Source organism: Camelus dromedarius, chromosome X (genome assembly GCF_036321535.1).
Source record: "Camelus dromedarius isolate mCamDro1 chromosome X, mCamDro1.pat, whole genome shotgun sequence".
Taxonomy (NCBI): Eukaryota; Metazoa; Chordata; class Mammalia; order Artiodactyla; family Camelidae; genus Camelus; species Camelus dromedarius.
The window spans coordinates 25,300,764-25,320,846 of NC_087472.1; the positions used below are offsets into that span (position 1 = coordinate 25,300,764).

Below are 20,083 nucleotides of genomic sequence, written 5' to 3' on the forward strand. Positions count from 1 at the left end.
TATCATATGTTAATACACTGTGATTAGAAATCTAATCCTACAATATTCTGAAAGATTCCAATACTGTTGAATTGGAACATATTTGGATTAATTAAAATACATTTGGCCTCAATAATGTCCCTCAGCCATTTTTCTCGAAAGCGAATCATTCCTGGTCTGCAGAGGAAGAAAAACAAGGACACGCAAAACTTCTTAAAAATGAATCAAAACATTGAGCCAGGGATTGACTCCCTGTTTACTCTATTACATTCCTAGTAAGCAAAATGCCTTTTCAGAGTAGGGGGCAAAGGTTGTCTATTCCTTAGGCCCAATGAATAAAAAGATTTATGAGCTTATATGTAAAGATTCTTTAAAAGAGCTGCTGTACAAATAAAAGGGATTATTATACAAGAGTTAGTTACAAGTGAAGTTTCCCATAGAAATAATACACATGACCTACTTTGGCCCCACCCTACTCCAGCAACTAATCCTCAAATTTATAATCACTGAAAAATGAGACACTAAAAATAAAAACAATTTTCTAGAACAATGGCAGAATCTTACTTTCAGTTCATCCTAATGGAGTAGGTGGTCCAAAGAAGAAAAGTGACCACTACATAAATTATCTGTAGCTGTGGGCCTGCTGGATTCCTGGAGTGTGATGACCTTTTCCCAGTACCCTTTTAAAATAAGTCTCTAAGTGTTCATTACCTGTGAACTAATGATTGGCCCTCAAAGACATAAGAGACATCAATGGGTGTATCCTAAGAGAGAAAAAGGCAACTGTCAGCTTAGAACAATCATACCAACTCATGATTCTTTCCATTGCTACATGTGTCATATGTAAGCTCTTAAATTTCTAGAATTCATCTTCCTTGTGAATTGAGGGTCTATAGATGGCAGTTGTTTGTCACTTCAAACCTCTGTTCTCCAAGGAGAGAGGATATAGCTCAGTGGTAGAGTGCATGCTTAGCATGCACAAAGCCCTGGATTCAATTCCCAGTACCTCCATTAAAAATAAATAAAAATAAATAAGCCTAATCTCCCCTCCCAAAAAAGCAAAACAAACAAGCAAAAAAAAAAAAAAACCAAAAAACTCTCTGTTCTCCAGAAGATCTTTTTGGCAACAAATACCTTGAGTCTCCACAAAATTGGAAACAAGTCAGGAGAGGCTGTGCTCTCATCAATAGGAGTGTAAGTCACGTGCCATCTTTATGTGCTCTGGTTTACTCAACTGACAGTACCAGCTTACCTTGTAAGGACGGCCTAAGAATGAAATCATACAGATGAATACAGCTCAAAAACATTTTTAAAACAGTACAAAAATGTAGGCTATAATATTGTCTCAGTGGTGTCTCCATCCAGTATCCCCTCCAAAATTATACTTGGAATTGCGAGCAAGAGCCCATCTCCCCAGCCCTCTCTCTGTGTGGTCTCTGGTCATGGTCACTTTCACCTCCAGCAGCCTCAATTTCTGATCTTAGACCTTGCCAGTCAGCAAGACAGCTGATGGCGGGATGTATGGTCAGAAGTGAGAACACGTATTTTACCTCTTTAGAGCACTCCAGGTTCTAAACTCTCCAAATGGGTAAGTTTGTACTGGGATGGGATGAATATAGGACATAGTTGGCTCACTGTGTGGTTGTATGTAAAGCCTTAGAGTCACACAAAGACTCAAATAACTTCAGTGAAAGGATGAAGGCAAAAGGGAAATAACATTTTTATGTCTGCTGTATTCCAGGCATTATGCTTGGTACCAACCCTGCTTTTCTGAGGACCCTAACCCTGGATTAATGGATGTTATATGAACTCCTTTCACACCAGCTATCAACATATTTCATATTCATGGTCTACCTAGTGGACCAACCAGTCATTCCTTTAAGGACTTACTGAGTGCCTACTATTGGCAGGCCTTGTTTTACAGCAAGACAAAACTCCCTGCCTTCCTGAAGCTTACATTCCAGTGGGGGAGCAGACTATAATGAGATAAGTTATATCGAAGATCAGAAGGTGGTAAAGTGTTATGGAGAAAAAGCAAAAGCATGGGAGTCGGGGTGGAAGGTGCAGTGCAGGGGGTGAGCGAGCTGGCCGTGCACATGCCTTGGGGAGAGGCTTCCAGGCAGAGGGATGAGCAAGTGCCGAAGCCCTGAGGCGGGACTACACCTGGCTTATTTGAGGAGAGGGAAGAACAGAGTGGCTGGAGCAGAGTAAGTCAGGGGAAGGTGTGGTGGGAAAGCAGAAATAACGAAGGACCAGACCACACAAGGCCTTGTGGGCCCTCACTAGTCAAAATGTGGTCGGTGGCCCTGGGTCCTGATCAGTATCACCTGGGAGCTTCTTAGTGCTGCAGAATCTCAGGCCCTGCCCCAGACCTGCTGAACCAGAATCTTCCTTTTAACGATCCCTGAGTAATTCGCATGCACTTCTGAGTCTGAGAAGCACGTTGGAACATTTGAAACAGAGAAGTGACATAGGCTCATTGATTTTCCAAGGTTCACTCTGGCTGGCTGAGAAGAGACAGGATGCAGGTAAGGGTGGAAGCTGTTGAAATAACTTTGGTGACAGATGATGGTGTCTTGGTCCAGGGTGGTAGAGGTGGAGTAGGAAGAAATGCTTGGATTCAGGGCCAGGTTTTGAAGGTAGGGCCCTCAGGGTCCCTCATGGATTGGATGAGGGAGGTGAGGGAAAAAGAAGAGCCAGGGATGCAGTGGAGGATTTTGGCCATCAGCTGAGATGAGGAAGGTGCAGGTAGGTCAGGTTTGGAAAGGAAAATCAGAAGTTCAATTTTGGACACAAGAAGTAAGATGCTTACTAAACATCCAAGTGGCAGAGGTCTGGGCTGGAGGTGGAAATTTGGGAATCATAAGCTAGAGGTGGCATTTAAAGCCAGGAGACTGGATAAGATTGTCAAGGAAGTGAGCATAGAGAAGAGGTCCAAGACCTGAGTGTTGGGACATTCCAATACGAAGCGGTTTGTGAGAAGAGGAGAGACCAGCACGAGACTGAGAAGGAATGGTCAGTGAGGCAGGAAGAAAACCAGGAGAGAATGTTGTTCTAGAAGCCAAATGCAGTATTTCACGGAGGAGGAAGTGATCAGCTTTGGCAAATGCTGCAGGCGGGCCAAGCAGGATGAGGACAGAAATACGACTGGTCAGTTTTACAAAGAAGAGGTCATCGGTGGCCTTCACAATAGAAGTCTCCGTTCTCACTGGAGCCTCACTAATGGGAGCAGGGCGGAAAAGGAAACACTTACCGGAGGTTTTTTTTTGTGGATCTTGATGGTGAAGTAGACACCGGCAGTAATCTGTGCAATGGGTATCTGAGCAGTTGGGATGCTCCAGCGCACACAGTAGATGTAGTGGAAGATGCTGTGGCCCATGTCTTCCCTCCTTAAAAAGTCTGTGTAGTGCACCCAGCGGCTGTGATACTCCCACTTCTGTTTACAGAAAAAAGAAAAAGCACACAGAGGAAGGAAAGCAGACTTCTACACAAGTTCACTAGGTGAAGGTGCACAACAGGAGGGGTTACAGCCCTGCTCCTGGAGTCCATCTCTAACACTTTTGACTGAGATTCACACTAGAGTCAGCCCCCACTTGTCTCCACAGGTAGAGAAGAGAAAAAGTGGAGCTGAAATAAGTGAATAGAGCAGACATCACTTGAGAGTGGGCTTTCGAGTGCAGGGGGGCACACTCAGATGTGTGTGTACATACACACCGCACACACACACACACACACGCACCTCCTTCCAGACCCTTACTTGGAAGGCAAGTTTGGTTTATTGGAAAATAATTAGAAAGTGATTAGAACCTGTGTTCTGCTCACTCCACTCCAGGAGACCTGAAGGTGTGACTAGAAAGTAATGAGGCTGATTTCACAAGCTGTTTTTGAAAGTCAGACTCATTTCGTTGCAGCCCTAGGTAGCAGATAAAATAAGGTCAGAAAAGGGATGGGCCTGGCAAAGGACCATCCAGACCCCTCAGATCCCTTGGCAAAGCTTCCCCATCCAAAGCGCTAATCTTACTAACACCTGGGGTCCACAGACGTCATGATGCAGCCTTGAGTCTCAGCACCAGGCCTTGAACGCCAGAGGTATTCAGCGAGTTTGACAGAACCCCCTTGCACTGGCTACTGGGGCACTTCCAAATCAAAAAAGATCGTGAATTAAGAGGAAGGTCCACAGAAGGAAGGAAGTGGATGACAGTCTGACAATCCCAGTGATGTGGGAGAGGTGTGGGAGGAGACTGGTAAAAAGATTTCAGGCCCTCCTAAAAAGAACTAGACTGGCCTTCTGCCTCAGCTCTTTATTTCAAATTTCTACCCGATTGGCTGTTCCCATTAGCCAGAGAGGAGCACCAGACTCTAGATTCCTTGAGATCAGGGTCTGTGTCTTCTTACAGAGATCGTTGTTCCTTTTAACGAAGGAATCCAACAGTCAACCCCTCGAGGCCCACTGGAGCATGCTTTTTTTCCCCCCCTCTTTTCTATATTAATATACTTTTTCAGGCCTAATGTTTAATCTGTCACACAATCACAGACTTTGTAGCATTGAAGTGGTCCCTGGAGATCACCTAACAAAGCCCCTCACTTTGCAGATGAGGATCCGGGGGCCTAGAAATAGGAAGGGACCATCAAACACAACAGCTGAGACTGGGGCCCGGGCTCCCCAGCAGCTCAGTGCTCTCTCTACCCCATCAGATGTCTTAATTCTAAGAGTTTCTAAAGCAGCCTTAGATAAAAATTCAGCTGTTTCCATCAGGCCAGTCTCTCCCCATTTTTATTTCTGTACAGGCAGCTTTATGTAGCTGCAGCGAGTGTGTATTATCCTTGTGTTTTATCATTTTTACATAACATGGCTTCATATACTCACTTCTAGGAAACAGTGTCTCATTGTGCTGCTCTACCACGGATGGCTTAGCCAAGTACATATTGCTGGACACTCAAAACCAACAGGCATCTCGAAGTATGTGCACAAAACTGTTATCAATGGTAAGTGTCATTTGAGGGAGTAGAACTGGGTTTTGTGGGGGTGGAAGGGGACCTCGCATTTTCTGCTTTGTGTCTTTTTCCTCACTAGGTTTTTTTTTTTAATAATGATGTCTTATTTTCATGATAAAAATAATTTTAAGTGTTTTAGTGTTTTAGGTATGGGGAATTACCAGTTTTCCTTGTCTGAAGAACTTGTGTACTCTTGTGGTCAGACTGCATTCCTGAAGAAAATAAACCAGTTATGCCCAGTGACATAAGTGTGCCTGCTCCCTCCCTACACACAGGCCTTCTGACACCAGGTTTAACCATTCTTATTCACATTGCAATACCATAAAATCTTTTGAATTTGCATTTTTCGTTGACAGTAAACTCTCCATTACTTTTGTCATCAAAAAGTACTTTTCCTATAATTAGGTGGAAAAAGTATATCAGACAGACCTATGATCAAAACTTCATTTTGCTGTTTAATCAGAAGGACTTCGGACAAACTTCCCAACCTCTCTGAGCCTCAAGGTTTGTCATCTGTAAAATGGGTACACTGATGTACGCACACACAGGTTTGTTGTGAAGATTCAGTGAGACAATGCATGTGAAGTACCTGGTGGTGCTTGGCACATAGTAGTGCTCACTCAGTAAATGGTAATAACTCCTAATTTGCCACCGCCTGGCGTCTGGTGGCCTCTGGGAAATCTGCAGTAAGCTAGACAAAGCTCTCCATCAGAAGTGCCTGGCACTTAGATGGTAGACTTGACTTCTAGGGCTTGCTGCATTAGTGGGGCTGGGAACAGGGTGATTTTTCATCGAGTTATATAGAGCTTTTAGCTTTTCAGTTACCTTCTACTTTCTAATTGTTCTCTGTCCTCACAGCAGTCCTACAAATGTGTAAGACAAACACTTTGACCTAGCTTTTCATCTGTGAAGAAATAATGGTATGGAGAGAAGAAAAATCTGTTCGTGTATTCAACACATACTTATAGAGCATTTACTATATATCTGACCTTTCTAGGGGCTGGGGACAGAGCAATGAACAAGTCTCTGCCCTCATGGATCATGCAATCTGGTGGTGGGAGAAAGGCAACAGGGTAAATAAAATCTAATCTCTTAGGCAGAGCTAAGTGCTAATGGAAAAAAAGTCGGAGGAGAGACGGGTGCAATTTTAGATGATGTGGCCAGAAGAGGCCTCAATGAGCAGGTGGCGTCTGAATAAAGAGCTGAAGAGAGGGAAAGCATGAACCATAAGGAGATCTCAGAGGAGGGAGTTCCAGGTAAAGGGAATGGCAAGTGCAAAGGCCCTGGGGTGGGGGTGTGCCTTAGAGTTGAATGGCAAGGAGGCAAGTGTGGCTGGAGTGAGGAGGGTGAAAGGGGAGAAGAAGAGAGGTGACGAGGTCTGAGCAGTCTGGGGGGAAGGTGGCGGGTAGAGACTCAGATCATGTCGGGCCCTGTAGGCCCCTGTCAGGACTTACTTTTGCCTTTAACTCAGAATAACTAGTGGGATCTGTAGGGGAACACTTTCCCGCTTGTTCTGTGTCCCATTCCAGTCTGATTCCCTGGGTGCAGCAGGCAGGGCCTGTTGCCCAAACCCAAATGGAGATGGGGGCCGGGCAGGAAGGCCTAAGAGTGACTAGGACTTTGCACCATTCCTCTTCAGCCTGCTCCAGATCCCCCTTGCCCTGGGAATGGAAAGTTTTGCCATCGGGTTACAAGTGGAAGTTGTGGAGCCAGAAACCCCTGACCCTTCCTCCTTCTCTCCTGACTGGGCCTTCCCAGGTGCCCTTCGGGCGGAGGGCTTGAATGGGCTGACCAGAGGGACAGAGGCAGCTGGAAACTTCTCCCAGGGTCAGGGAGTTTGCCTCCACCAATTTCTACTGGTTTCTCTTCGAAGGAAATACAGTGAGTGGGGATTCCAGGCCATTCTTCTTTATTCACTGCACTGGTTATGCAAAGCAACTCACGGCCTTCTCCCGGAGGCTGCCAGGATAAGCCCTCAACTGGGTCAGAGCCAGGTCCATAAGGAGAAAGAAAAGGAATTTATGAGCATGTACATCTGACTGTCCAGTGAATATGTTTCAAAGCTAAATAAAAAGACTTGTGATCTATGTGCCTCCCCTGTTAATATGAGCACTCTAAAGTTGGAGATGGTGAACTATTTTAGGGGGGCAGCTCCCTCCTTAGGCCACCAGTCCCCCAGTTAGAGCAGCAGCACGGGAAAGTTGCTCACTGAGACTATCCGAGTTTCCTAGGGAAAAGAACGGTTAGGATGATACCAACACTGGGAAATGCGATTGAGCTTTTAACCTTCAAAGACTATCCCATCTTGATTCTGAAACCCAGATGAGGACAGTTTTTACTTATTCTGGTCGCCTATGAAATCATCTCTTAGGCTTTCTAGGACTTCAAACTTTTCATCAAACAGGAGCCTTTCTATTGTTCTTTGCCTTTGTATGCCAAGCTGGAGTGGTCAACTCACTTACCAAGACAAACTGCTCAATTTGTTTACGGCCCCTTTCTGCTGTGAATTCACCGTGTGTGACCCAGTCGATGTTTTTGATGGGGTTTTCAGCTTCTGCAAACAAGGTGGGAATTCATTAGTTGCCTCCTCTCCTTGTGTGGCGTGTTACGTCATTAGACAATCCTTGAGGCACCCAAACAGGATTACCACCTTTCACGGACTGAACAGCAGCAGCGATGACATCCTTAGCTAGAGCTAGAGCCACTTCAGTTACACTGCTGGTGTCTTGTGTGTCCGCCGTCTGGCTTGTAGTCTCTTTAGCCACGTTTACTTCCTCCTGAAATCTGACATGTTTCGTCCGCTTCATTTTCTTTTGACTGGAAAAAGAAACTCAAGAAGTTACCTTTACGTGTGTGTGTGTGTGTGTGTGTGTGTGTGTGTACACTCATATAAGTACAGACTATGTCTTGAGAAATCACAAGATACAGGAAATGGTCATTTTCTCGATGGAGGGGATTAGGGGCTGGGGTAGGAGTGAGGCCTCACTGTTTACCCTTTGTGTCTGGCTGCTGACATCCACTATTCCTGAAAACCAAGGATTTCCCCAATCTCATAGCCATGAAGACTTAAGTCAAGCAAGATGTAGTAGAATGATTTCTAACTTTCTTAGAGTTCTAGCAATATTGATTTCTAGTTGAGTCTTTATCAGAACCTCAATCACTGCTTTAGGTGGCTGAGGGCATGTGGCTTTTTAAAGATAAAGTGAATAAAAATGATGAGAGGCAATACAGTATAGAAGGGGCTCATTTTCCACTTTTTTTCTTTTGGATTTTCTAGGTATACAATTATCTGTCAGAAAGTATCACTTTTCACCACCTTTCTCCCAGCAGTATACAAGCATGAGCTTTGGGTAACACTTCCGGGAAAACGGAGATGAAGGTGGAGGTGATGAGCCTGCTTCTCTCGCGTGGGGCTTCAGTGGGGGTGCTTCCTGGTGTTACACCACAAGCGTGCTGCTGCTTCATGGCTTGAGATTTATTAAGAAGATATATTTGTCTGCTCTTGTTTTAGTAAGATGTTTATCATAAGTGATAATTAAAATTTCCAAATGCCCTTGACATCTACTGAGATTGTGGAAATTAGAGTTACCAGGGCTGTGAAGGGTTTGTCACCGAGCTAGAAGTCTGCTGCACATTTTCCATGTTTCCCCCATCTTTTCCCTTGAGTCTTAGATCATCTTTCTTTCCCTGCTATACTAAAGTCTCTTCACTGAGGAGCGATACCTTACTTCTAGCAGTTATAAATCCCTTGCATGGCGGGTGCTGCATGAAAGTGGATCTCTCACTCCGAGGGGAGCTATTTATTTTTCAATCAAGAGCAACTCTCAGTTTGGGGTCTTTAATGTACCTCGTTGCATTCAGCTCTCACCAAGCGCTGTGAGATGGTGCGCTGGAGACCTCGCATTTGCCCCTCCAGGCCCACTGCCCCCGTCTCCCCTGCTGTCCTGGAAGGCAGACCCTTCTGGACTGCAGCAGTGGACTCTCTCCTGCCCTGTCTTCCAGGCCACTCCACACAATGGGGAGACCAGGCTGAAGGGAGGAGAGTGAGCTAGAGGCATATACTCCCCGGGGGTCTCCCAGCCCAGGTCACCTGTGGCTGGCTGTGAGGGGAAGGCGCCACCTGCCCTGGGGCAGCTCTCTCACCACTCAGTCGGGTGAGGGTGACCATTCTCTCCCCTCAACTTTACCAGCCTCAGGGAGCTGCACGTGCCCTCCTTTCCCTACCGTCTGCCCTCACCTTTGTAAATATTCCCTTTACTTAACCCTTCTCAACCTCTCCTACTTTTTGTGCCAACAGTTTCCTGCTGGGACCCTGAGTCCTGGAGAGGGACTCCTGTTACCATATGAATCGAGGAAGCCTGTTCCTGAGGCTGTCAGCCCAGGAGTGGTTTGAACAGCTTCAGACCTGCCAGGAATGATGCTGACTCGTGTTCACTGGCTTTCCTATCAGCAGGTAAGCTAGTCTGCCTCTGCCTTAGCTCCCTGTTGTTAGACAGGGTCATCTGCTGGGGGCAAATGGAATCTTCTCAGGCTGCCCATCCCAGAGTGAGGACGGACTGAGGGTGGGGGTAAGGGTGTCTGAAGGCCCTGAACCCTAGAAAACTGGTGCTCCCCAGCCCAAGGGTCATGCCAATTTGGCCAAATCAATTTCCCATAAACTCCATGGTTAAAGACAACAACAGTTTTTTTGTAAATTGGTAAATTCGGCAGGCTTTGGTTAATTAACCATACAGCAATTTGATCCTTCAGAAAATGGCCCATTTGTAATGAAAAAGAATATATATGTATAACTGAATCACTATGCTGCCCACCAGAAACTAGTACAACATTGTAAATCAACTATACTTCAATTTTAAAAAGTGGAAAAAAAAGAAAATGGCCCATTTGGCTACTTGGTCACTCAGTGACTTGGCTTCAGCAAATTACCTGTTAATGAATTAACTGGAAGCCAAATCTATGACATCCAACACCAAGCAAATGAGGTGGGGGCCTTGTCCATGGAAAGACCTCCTTAAGACCTTCCCCAAGGAGCCTTGTGCTCCGATGGGAGAGGGAAAGCGGAGAGCAGGGCTCAGGACACAGTCCAGATCTTATCCTCACATGTCCTTGGGACAACTCACTTTTTTTTTTTTAATGGCAGTACTGGGGACTGAACCCAGGACCTCGTGCACACTGAGCACACACTCTACCTCTGAGCTACACCCCTTCCCAGGACGAATCATTCTTTATCCTCCCTCCCACTGGCCTTTCCTAGTTCCTTTTCTCCCCTTCCCTTCCTAATGAGGCCAGATGGGCAGAATGGGTGTGAAGAGTCAGGGGTGTGGTCAAGTTTGGGGTCTGGGTGATAAACAGGGAGAACCACTGCAGGTCCTTTTTGAGGAGCCCTCCCACCCTTAGTAACCCCCGATACCTGAGGGACCAGATCCTTGTTTGGAAAAGTAGTAGCCAGGAAAGCCTCAGACAGTCTCTCAGCAGCTTTTCCCAGGGATTCCCAGATGGAATGTTTACAAGTACTGCCAGGGCAACACCAATTTCAACCAATGGGAAGCGAAGCCCAAATGCCTCTGTTAGTGAGGGAGGAGGACAGTCAGTCACAGCAGCAATCTTACCTGCAGAGCAGGACCAAGCTGTTGTATCCATACCCAGCTTCTCCCCAGGAGGAGATGGGCTTGCAGAACTGTGCCAGGAAAAATAGTAAGTATAGGCCGCACAGCTGGCACGTCCTGGAGGCCCTCATATGTGCTCGTCACCGTGTGAAGGGCTTATTTACTCCTCTCAATAGCCCCATTAGGTAGGCGTCAGTGTTTTCATTACAGTTGAACAGAGGCACAGAGAGAATTAAATAAATTGCCCCAGACTCAAACCCAGAGTTGTCCAACTGCATTGACTGAGTTTTTACTTATTTATTCCCCAATTCTGAGGTTAGGACTTCCCTTGTGTGCTTGATTGTTTTCAAAGATGTCTTTTATGAATCAAGGATGAGCTTATACTATAATGGTTATCAGCGTAGACCCAGGGATAGTTTACTTAACATTTCTAAGTTTCCTTATCTATAAAATGGGGATGAGAGTGCCTGTGGAATAGGGTTCTAGAAGCCACCATCACCCTGATACCAAAACCAAAGACACTGCCTAAAAGGAAATCACAGGCCAAAATCTTTGACGAATATAGATGCAAACATTCTCAACAAGATATTAGCAAACCAAATCCAACAACATGTGAAAAAGAGTATATACACTACGATCAAGTTGGATTCATCCCAGGGACACAAGGGTGGTTCAACATTCACAAATCAATCAATGTGGAATAGGGTTCTTTATGAGGATCAAATCCGATAATCCATGTAAAGACTGAGAACAGTGCCTAGTACATCATACACTCTATAATACTTAGATATTATTTCTAGTATTATTATTAATAGTAGTAGTAGTATAGTGTTCTTTTAAGTGGTGAAATGAAAAGTTGTTGGCTCTATGTTAGGACCCAGTTTTATTTTACTAATTTTATTAATCCATTGAAGTTCTAAGTCCCAGAACCCCTGCCCTTAACCACTGTGCTTGTATAAGGAGTAGTTGGTTTCTCACCAAACTGGCCTCAATCACAACAAAGTCAGTGCTTTGTTGAGTATCCTCTTTATCCAGGATGAAATGCTGAGCTAGCTGCCTGGAAGACACACACAGACCCAGGGCCCACATACAGATTGGATGCCAAGGTGGTGCAGTGAGGTAGGGATGGTACTGGGGAGGGAGATGGGTGGGAGGTACTGTGGCTTAGTTGGAAGAACTCAGACTCTGATCGAGGGTAGGATTTCAAATCCCAGCTCTGCCATGCATTGGCTTTGTGACTTTAGGCAGGTTGTTTCACCTCTCTGAACTTCATGTGTACAATGCGGATCTTAATAGGAGTCACTTCATAAGGTTGATAAGATGAAATGAAGCAATTCATGCAGAGCGCTCAAAACAAGGACGGGTACACTCTAAGTGTTGTCAGCTGAAAAACAAAAAAACCCAACCTAAAAGTTGCAAGAGTTACATTTTATTCAAGGAGCTTACTGAGGATTCTAGCCCAGGAGATGGCCTCTTAGTTCTGAGGAACTGCACCAAAGAGGTAAGAGAGGAGCCAAGATATCTAGGAAGTTTTGTTGAAAAAAACAAATGTAGTCAAACATCAAAAGATTACTGCTAATCACAAAAAGCAGACATCTCAAGTTAATGAAATTAGTGATTCTACATTTTGGAAGATGCAAGAGTCTTGGCTCCTTAAAATTATTCCTTTGATATGCATCTTAACTATCTAGGGCCAGTATTGCTTCCCAGCCCCCCATCCTGAACCCCACTCAGGGCACACCCTGATGGTTGCAGTGGCTGATGGCTTGATGGCAGGCAACATTCTTTGTCCACAGTGCTCAAAAAACATTAGTTACCACAATCACGATGATGAAGAAACTAACCACAACAGGCAGAGTCCAAAAGTATAGGAGTCAGAAAGAGCCCGCCACTTCCCAAAAGCTGGGAGAACGTGCCTGGGACAACAGGGGCAGGTGTGTCTGGAGCCCTCACTGTTTGGGCCCCCTGCCCAGCAGCCAGGGCAGGAGGAGGATGCGTGTGGACACTGGTATTGGTGAGTCCGCAGGTCCCTGATCTACGAATACGACTGATGATAGGACTAACTTCAGTTCTGTTCTCTGGTCTGACTCCCACACAGCCCATCAGACCAACTCTAGTGCCACAGCTGGCCCGGATCCACAGCCCTGCCCGCCTCTGGGTTCCCTGGGGAAAAGAAGGGAAACGGGAAACACTAGGCCCCTCAGTAGCTGCGTTCCCAAAGGGCAGAGCTCTGGCTTCCTGTGTGCCAACCTTTCGTGGGCAAGGGCAGTCGGACCTCTCCTAAGAAGCCCGGGGACCAGTGATGAGAGGCCCCAGGTGAGGACCTGGCCTGAGAGGCAAGCAGTGGGATTCTTAATTACCCAGAGGAGAGAGCCATGCAGGCAAGCGAAGACAAACTCCTAGTAGGCAAAGTATTTTCGTGGGGTAGCCAGGAGAGATTTACCAGCCAATTAGAAAGGCTCCTCTTTGAAGCAGGAGCTGCAACTCGGTGAGCCAGAACTTTATCTCTTATCCCCAGCCAAGCCCCTCGCTGAAGCGACAAATTCTGGCCTCGGGGCTCTCCAGATTGAGAGGCCTTTTGAACTCTCATGCAGCGCAGAGGACAGGTTCTTCCAAGCCGTGCCCTCCTCCTCGGATGCTTCTGCCTCCCTGGTGAGGCAGGAGCTGGTCAGGGGCTCAGCAAACTCAGCGCCTTCTTCCTCAGGAAGGAAATCTCGAACTCGGCAGCCCCGCTCCTACCGCCCCCCACCCCCGCCATGAGCCTCACCCCCGAGGAGCCCCAAGCCCTTGTCCGCGCGCGTGCCCCCGAGCACCTGCGAGAACGTGGAGCCGGTGCGCAAGGACGTGCCCGGGAGAACCGCCACGGGGCCCTTCCAGACCCTGCCCGGGGGCGGCAGGCCGGTCGGCCTGCGGTGAGCGTGTGCCGCGGCCGCTTCCCGGGAGACCGACGACGCAGGGTGGGCCGTGCGCCCCACCCGCCTGGGCCTCCCGCCGCCGCCGCCCCGCCGGTCGGAGAGGGCGGGGCCTCCCCTGCCGCGTGTGGGAGGGCGGTGAGCTCGTACCCAGGGTGCGGTGCTCACCATGGTTGCTTTGGAGCACCGTTAAGGTCGCTGTGAGCGTCTTCCTGAATTGAGGACATGAGGCGAAGGCCCCGGGCAGGGGTGGTTGACGCCAGAGCACGAGGGGCCAGAGCTAAAGCCGGGGGGGGGGGGGGCTTCCGGACGCCACACCCTCGCACCATGGGCCTTGAGTTCTCTTCTTTTTATCGCTGCCCCTTCAGTCATATTCATTCCCTCTCTGTTTCTGCCCTCGCCTCCCCTTGTACCCTCGTGCTCACCCTATCCCCCCTCTCCCTTGTTTATCTTCTTATTCTCCCCCCGCCCCTTTCCTCCTCCCTACTTCCGTTCTCAGCGATGACGCTCTAGCTCAGTGCTGACAATCTCTTGTCGAGTGAACCTAGTCAGCCAGCAGATATCTTTTAGCAAAGTGCGCAGGTGGCAGGTACTGTGGCGAAGTGAAGCCGAGTAAGACAAGATTCCCACCTTCAATGCACTTACAATCTAGTTGGGAAGATAAGGTGTGCTCACATGAAAGGATATCTAGCCAGTCACATGTAGGTAGCAAGGCACGTTGGATTTGGGCAGGTTCTACATCAGTGTGGCTGAGTGACTTCACATCAAGTCTGAAAAATCACCAGACTGTCCTGGGAAAGGAAAGGAGGGAAAGGAGAGAAGGCGGTAGGAGCCCGGGGGCCTTTCCTAAACCGGGGTCCATTCTCCATCCATAAAGGCCAGAGGCCATGAGCACTGTGCTGGTCAGTCCCAGATGAGTGGATCCCTGAGAGTCATGATGTCACAAAGGCCTCTCGGAACATTCCAGCCATCCTTAAGCATGCAAGTCTGCCACAGGGCGAGTACCTCATTGAACTGGGCTTTGCTCAGAACACAAGTACTATGGCAAGCTGTTCTCACATGGGTGGACTTCTGATGGCAATGCCTTGATGTTCTGCTCCACGGTCAGAACTACACTGGGCCATACTTAACAGGCACTGGATGAAAGCTCCAGAGTCATCCTAGAGACCTGACCCACCCTGCCCCAAAGACTAGGCTCTTAGAGGTAAGAGAGGAGAGTAAGCTTCTGGGGGGCTACACTGTTTTCTGGCCTCTAGAAACAAAGCCTAGAAGGAAAAAAATCCATCTGCAGAATGAGACCCTCCCCAGCCATGTGGCAGGTGGCACAGGTTGGGGGGGGACGGACAAGCAGGTATACCAAAGAAACCCTTAAGCACATGGGAAAGATTTTTGTTTTCTTGGGACAGTGATGCTCAGTGATGCTTTTTTCCATTGTCTTCCCTTTTTTTCTACTGCCTTTGCTATTACAGTTCTTTGGGGTTGTAATAAAATTGCATACTTGTTTGTAAATTGTATTACCTGACCACTCTCTAGGCCGTATATAGTAATTGGTGCACCTCCATGTTTTCTGGAACTGAGGAAGATGCCTGCCAAGAAACAAACAGATGAAACAAAATGTGTTCAAATTAATAAAGCGCCAGTTACATACAAGATCAATCTGCTAGGCCATTTTCTCAGTGATGCCCTGAAAAGAACAATTAGGTCTCTAGTTCTGAATCAAGATTTGTGGAAATCCCAAAAGCAGTGATTGGGCTCTTCATCGCTAAAGAGCCTTTGGGGGTGGGGGAGGTGTACTGCGGCTAACAGCTGTAAAGAGGGTACACAGATATGCCAAAGAAGCCTTTTACAGTTAATGCAAATATAGCATTAGATTTATTCTTCACAGAAATTTCCTTCTCTTGTCTTTTATCAACAATGCACCAAAATGTGAAGGTTATAAGAGCATGCTCACCCCCAGCTCAGGGTCTACTCCAGCTTCATCTGGAAAGCAAAGGAAGAGGACATCCCAGAAGAATATTCCAGAGTATGCAAACCTCAGAGATAAAAGATTTGGTCAGGGGTGTGTGGATGAGGTAGGGGGAGGAGGGGACCATTACACAAGCACACAGAGGCCCAAACCAAGAAGCTGAATGCCAATGTCTTTAGATCTTTAAAATCTGCATTGACATACTTGGGAAAGAAAAAACTCTAGAATTGTTCCAGGTGTCTTGTGTCTCACAAAAGTATAGTAGAATAATTTGACTTCTCAGGTCACAAAAGTATGAGGGTAATACAAAATTCTGAAAACTAAGAGATGTTTAACACTCACCCCTCCTCTCATCCAGAAGCTTCCTGTTGAGGGCAGCCAGCTTCAGTCCCATCCAGTCACCAGCTTTCCTTAGAGCAGAGCCAGCAGCATCCGCTGAGAGGGGTAAGCAGGCGCTTGGTTCCCACAGTGGCGGTGAGCTGGATTTTCTTCTCTACTCTCAGAAAACACCTTCAGAGTAATTAGTGTCTTGATGGAGGGTAGTGCCGTCTGTTGTCTGTGTCACAGTGCTCCGGGGATTCCCGAGATGTGCTCACTGGTTCTAAGACGGAACCTGAGATTGCCTACACTTGGTTACATGCTGAGCCAGAGGGCCCGCCTGACACCACATTTGGGTAAGAGCCTTTGGGGGCCCTGGGGGTGGCCTGGACAACTGTTCAGGGGGTGCTTAGCTGTAAGCCAGCCATGATACCTTCCACGTGAGCAGGGCTGTACGTTTACAAACACTCCACATACATGACTTCCTGACAGTTTCGGTACCCAGGGACGTGTGCAGAGCACATACTTCCTCACTTGAGAGATAGGAGACCTGAAGCTCAGAGCAGTGAAGTGACTTCTTGCCTGAGGTTGCACAGGTGACAGGCGGTGGTGACAGTCCTCCCAATGTTCCGAGTCTCCACATCTCTTCGGGGAAAAAAAAAAAAAGCTTTGTTCTTTGCCTTCTTGATCTGCGGCACATCACTTGCAGGGAGTTGGGACACACCTGTGGGGAAACAAACGCCTCCAGGGATGTGATAAAGTTCAGGTTTAGGGATGAGCCAAAGGAGAACCTGGGATCTGAACCTTAATGAGAAAAGAACAAGGAACAGGGGAAAAAGGGGAACTGCCCCCATGTACTCCTGAATAAGTAGGAATTAAAAAAAAAAAACAGCAACACTCCCTGGTATGTGCCTTGATGGAGCCCCTGCTGTTTTCAGGGTTTCTCCATCTCAGCAGTGTTAACATTGTGGGCTCCCACTGTCCTGGCTGTCCATGCGCTGTAGGCTGTTTAGAAGCATTGCTGGCCTCTACCCACTAGATGTCAGTAGCACTTCTTCTAACTCCCCATGTGACAATGAAAAATGTCTCCAAACTTTCCAAATGTGCCCTGGGAGGCAAACTCACCCTGGCTGAGAACCCCTGCTTTCAGTCCGTCCTCTGCAGAGCAGCCCCGCAGCTGTATGTGGGTGGCCACCTCAGCCTCCTGCTTTCTGCCCCAAAGAGGCTCCCAGCTGCCCTTGGAGAGTCCAGCACCCCGAGGGAGATGTACTGGGCCCGTGTGTGTTCTGGGTCTCTCTTCCCTCTTTCTTGCCTCAGGCTTTGCTCTGGTTCTGCACAACTACCTGTTGCCCTTTCCCGCATAGCCATGCTAGTTTGTGCCCCACACTAACGCTGTTTTCTCGGCATGGAACGTCCTCCCCTCAGTTGCTTGTCTCGTAAATGCTTCCCAACCTTCAAGACTTGGCTTGCTGTGGGCATCACCTGCAACCTACCTGAAACCCTTCCCCTTCCCCCAATCTGAAGGCTGGGTCAGGCCCCACCTCTGTGCCCCCACAGCATCTTTCGCAGACCACTGTTTTGGCACTCATCACACCCCAACCTGTAATTGTCTTTCTCCCCTATGACAGAGCTCCAACCTGAAATTGTCTTTCTCCCCTATGACAGAGCTCCAGAGGGGAAAGGCTGTCTTATTCAAATCTGAGGCACAGTGCCTGGCATGTGGCATTTACTCAGCACTATTTACTGAAGTGAACCACAAAGGACAGTTAAAAGCACACTAGGTTGGGAGTCCAAACACCAGGCTTCTAGTCCCTGGTCTGCTGTTGGCTAGGTAAGTGATTGCTTCCCATCCCTCAACCTTTCTTAAGTTGGAATTGCTGATTCTAGAATGTTCTTTTTACCATAAATAGTTCACTTAAATGTTTCCCAAAGGGCAGGGCCATCCTCTTCCTCCCCCTTCTGAATGTGTATGGCTTCGTCTAACATTTTTCAGTCTTTTCCTATTTACTATTTCATTTGATCCCAGGAATAACTATGGCAGCCTGGCATATATAATTTCAAACAAGAACCATTCTTCTAAACAAGTGACATAAAGGTAAACTGCGTATCAGGTGTTACCATCACAGAAGACAAAACATGCGTTTACATGTGCATAGACACTTTGGGATGGTGTGACAGTGGGGCAGGCACTGGGCAGGGGACTGGAGCAAGTCTTTTCACTCTGTACCTTATGCTGTTGGATTTTTGAGCTATGTGAATATGGTATCTATTTAAAAATTAAAATAAAGAATAAAACCATATGTATAAGGAATACAGCCAACATTTTATAACTATAAATGGAATATAACCTTTAAAATTGTGAACTTTATTGTACACTTGTAACTTGTACATCAAATACACTTCAATTTAAAAAATTTTTAAAAGAATAAAACCAAATGAATGGCATCACTTCCCAGGCATCCTTTCAGCTGGCCTTTTTTTTTTTCAGAACTAAAAAATGATTTTGTTTATTGAGGATAAGAGGATGCAAGCAATATAAAAATCAAAAGCTTATCTGGCTTTAACTGACTTTTCTTTCTCTGCTTCTCCAAGGGGAGTTGGGTTTTATTTGTACATTTTTTAAGGGTCCCAATCTGCTCAGGAAATCCTTATACAGGGGGAAGCTGTGGGGCACATTCCTTAAGCGACCCTTTGGGAGACTTCTTATCAGGGCAGGAGTAACTGCTCAGTCCCGCCTACTTCTTTCCCTTCTGCTTCACGTGCACCACAAAATAGTCATTGCACACAATGGTGAGCCCGGCGATTAGCGAAAAGCAGCTCTGGAAGCCCACTTTGCCGTCTCGGCACTGGTCCAGGTCCTTCATTATTTTGTCCACGGCCAGAGGGTCTTTTTGATTTTCCAAAAATCCAGGGAACTCCTTTTCCATGAGTACTCGCAGGTCCTCCTTTGTTAAGTAGCCTTTATCCCCAGCAAATTTGTGAAATGTGAACATCATGGTTTCCATGGCGTGTTCCGTTTGAGACGGCATTTTGGTGAGGTCTGCTGAAGCCTAGGCAGGAGGCACGGCGGGGACTCCAGGCTGGCAGGGACGCGTGGCCGGTCTCAACTGGCCTTAAAAGCAGGTGAACTACGGACTGGAAGTCAGTAGCCAGACCACATCTGCCAGAGCTGCTCTAAGAAAACCCTTCTAGCTAACTACACTTGCAAAAAACCAAGAGAAATGTAGGTTACAAAGCAGCACTACAGTCTTCTAGCTTCAAAGTGTTTTAATCTGGTTCACTCCCTAGCAGCAGAGTAAAAAATAAGGCTAAATTTCATAGCAAGTGCCAAAAAAGGAGGTGAAGAATTCGGACGCTAATGCTGAACCTGACCAACTGATTTCTACATGTAGCCCCTCACTCTATAGCCCTGACGTTCATCTAAGGATGAATCCTCTAGCGGATGAGCCCTGCCTAAAGGTACACTGGGCAGATACCAGACCTAAAAATCAATAGATTTAGTGACACATTTAGTAATGTTATCAATAAGTCCTGTATACCCATCTGTACTACCTGCCCCCTTTCTCCTATCCAGAGATGGTTCTCATAACAACCAATAAAATGAGCCCTGTGCAGCCCTAAATAGACTAGAGGTTGTGTTAAGTTTGTGAGCAGACTGTAGCTTTCTTTCAAGAGTTTCACCATCACAGGGTGGCACAATATAGAGTATTCCTCTAAGTGTGACCACCACCTCCTTCCTCTGTAAGCCCTGTCCTGTATGATGAGGTCAACGGGAACCATACAGTGCAGGGGTGTTTAAGGTCATCAGCAGATCAAATGTTAAACTGGATAAAAGATGGAGATGATAAGCAACTTACTTTTCTCACCTAGAGGTCCTGTGGTCACCTGGGGAATTAACCTACACACACAGAGTATTCACCATCTTTATAGTACACACACCTTTTCAGATCTTCCTATTATCTGGTTAACTTTAGCACTGAACATGCAATTCTTTATTTCAAGTGGTCAGTACACTCACTTTAATAAACATAATCGTTGCTGCTCTACACAACAATTTAAAATAAAAATCAACACTTAAGTGAATACTATGTGCTAGATACAGAATGCATGAAAATTGAAGGTGCAGTCTGGAATTTTAAGCACTACAGGATTCACCCAGAAAAGGAACTAGAGAAAAAATCACTACTTTTTCTGTATTCTCCTAGCAATCTCTGAAGAAACATGTTTTTAAATGTTAATTATATCTATTACAATAGTAGCAACTACCATTTACGACACATTAGGCACTGGGCACAGTGATAGGTGCT

The 20,083-nt window shown here is 46.7% G+C and overlaps 2 protein-coding genes across 2 annotated transcripts; both read right to left on the minus strand.

The window, feature by feature from the left end:
- Positions 1 to 23: 23 nt before the first annotated feature.
- On the minus strand, positions 24 to 15,852 carry AKAP14 (A-kinase anchoring protein 14). The gene is made up of 9 exons (XM_064483160.1): positions 15,801 to 15,852; positions 15,011 to 15,078; positions 13,394 to 13,772; positions 10,385 to 10,538; positions 7,625 to 7,791; positions 7,437 to 7,528; positions 3,233 to 3,415; positions 691 to 743; positions 24 to 156 (listed from the first exon to the last, which is right to left on the minus strand). The coding sequence occupies exons 1-9, from the start codon at positions 15,850 to 15,852 to the stop codon at positions 24 to 26; spliced, it is 1,281 nt and encodes a 426-aa protein (XP_064339230.1).
- Positions 15,853 to 18,120: 2,268 nt separating this feature from the next.
- Positions 18,121 to 20,059, minus strand: LOC105093941 (protein S100-A10-like). Its single transcript, XM_064482800.1, has one exon. The coding sequence runs from the start codon at positions 18,803 to 18,805 to the stop codon at positions 18,512 to 18,514; it is 294 nt and encodes a 97-aa protein (XP_064338870.1). The 5' UTR covers positions 18,806 to 20,059; the 3' UTR covers positions 18,121 to 18,511.
- Between the last annotated feature and the right edge of the window lie 24 nt (positions 20,060 to 20,083).

Excerpts from the sequence above, each read along its gene's own strand:
- AKAP14 (XM_064483160.1), bottom strand. The coding sequence starts at position 15,852 with ATGGGACTGAAGCTGGCTGCCCTCAACAGGAAGCTTCTGGATGAGAGG. Across the intron at positions 13,773-15,010 it reads ACGGCCTAGAGAGTGGTCAG|CTCTGGCCCCTCGTGCTCTG; the intron begins GTAATACAATTT and ends CCCCGGCTTTAG. Across the intron at positions 7,792-10,384 it reads ACAAGGATCTGGTCCCTCAG|TCAAAAGAAAATGAAGCGGA; the intron begins GTATCGGGGGTT and ends TTCTTTTTCCAG.
- LOC105093941 (XM_064482800.1), bottom strand. The coding sequence starts at position 18,805 with ATGCCGTCTCAAACGGAACACGCCATGGAAACCATGATGTTCACATTT.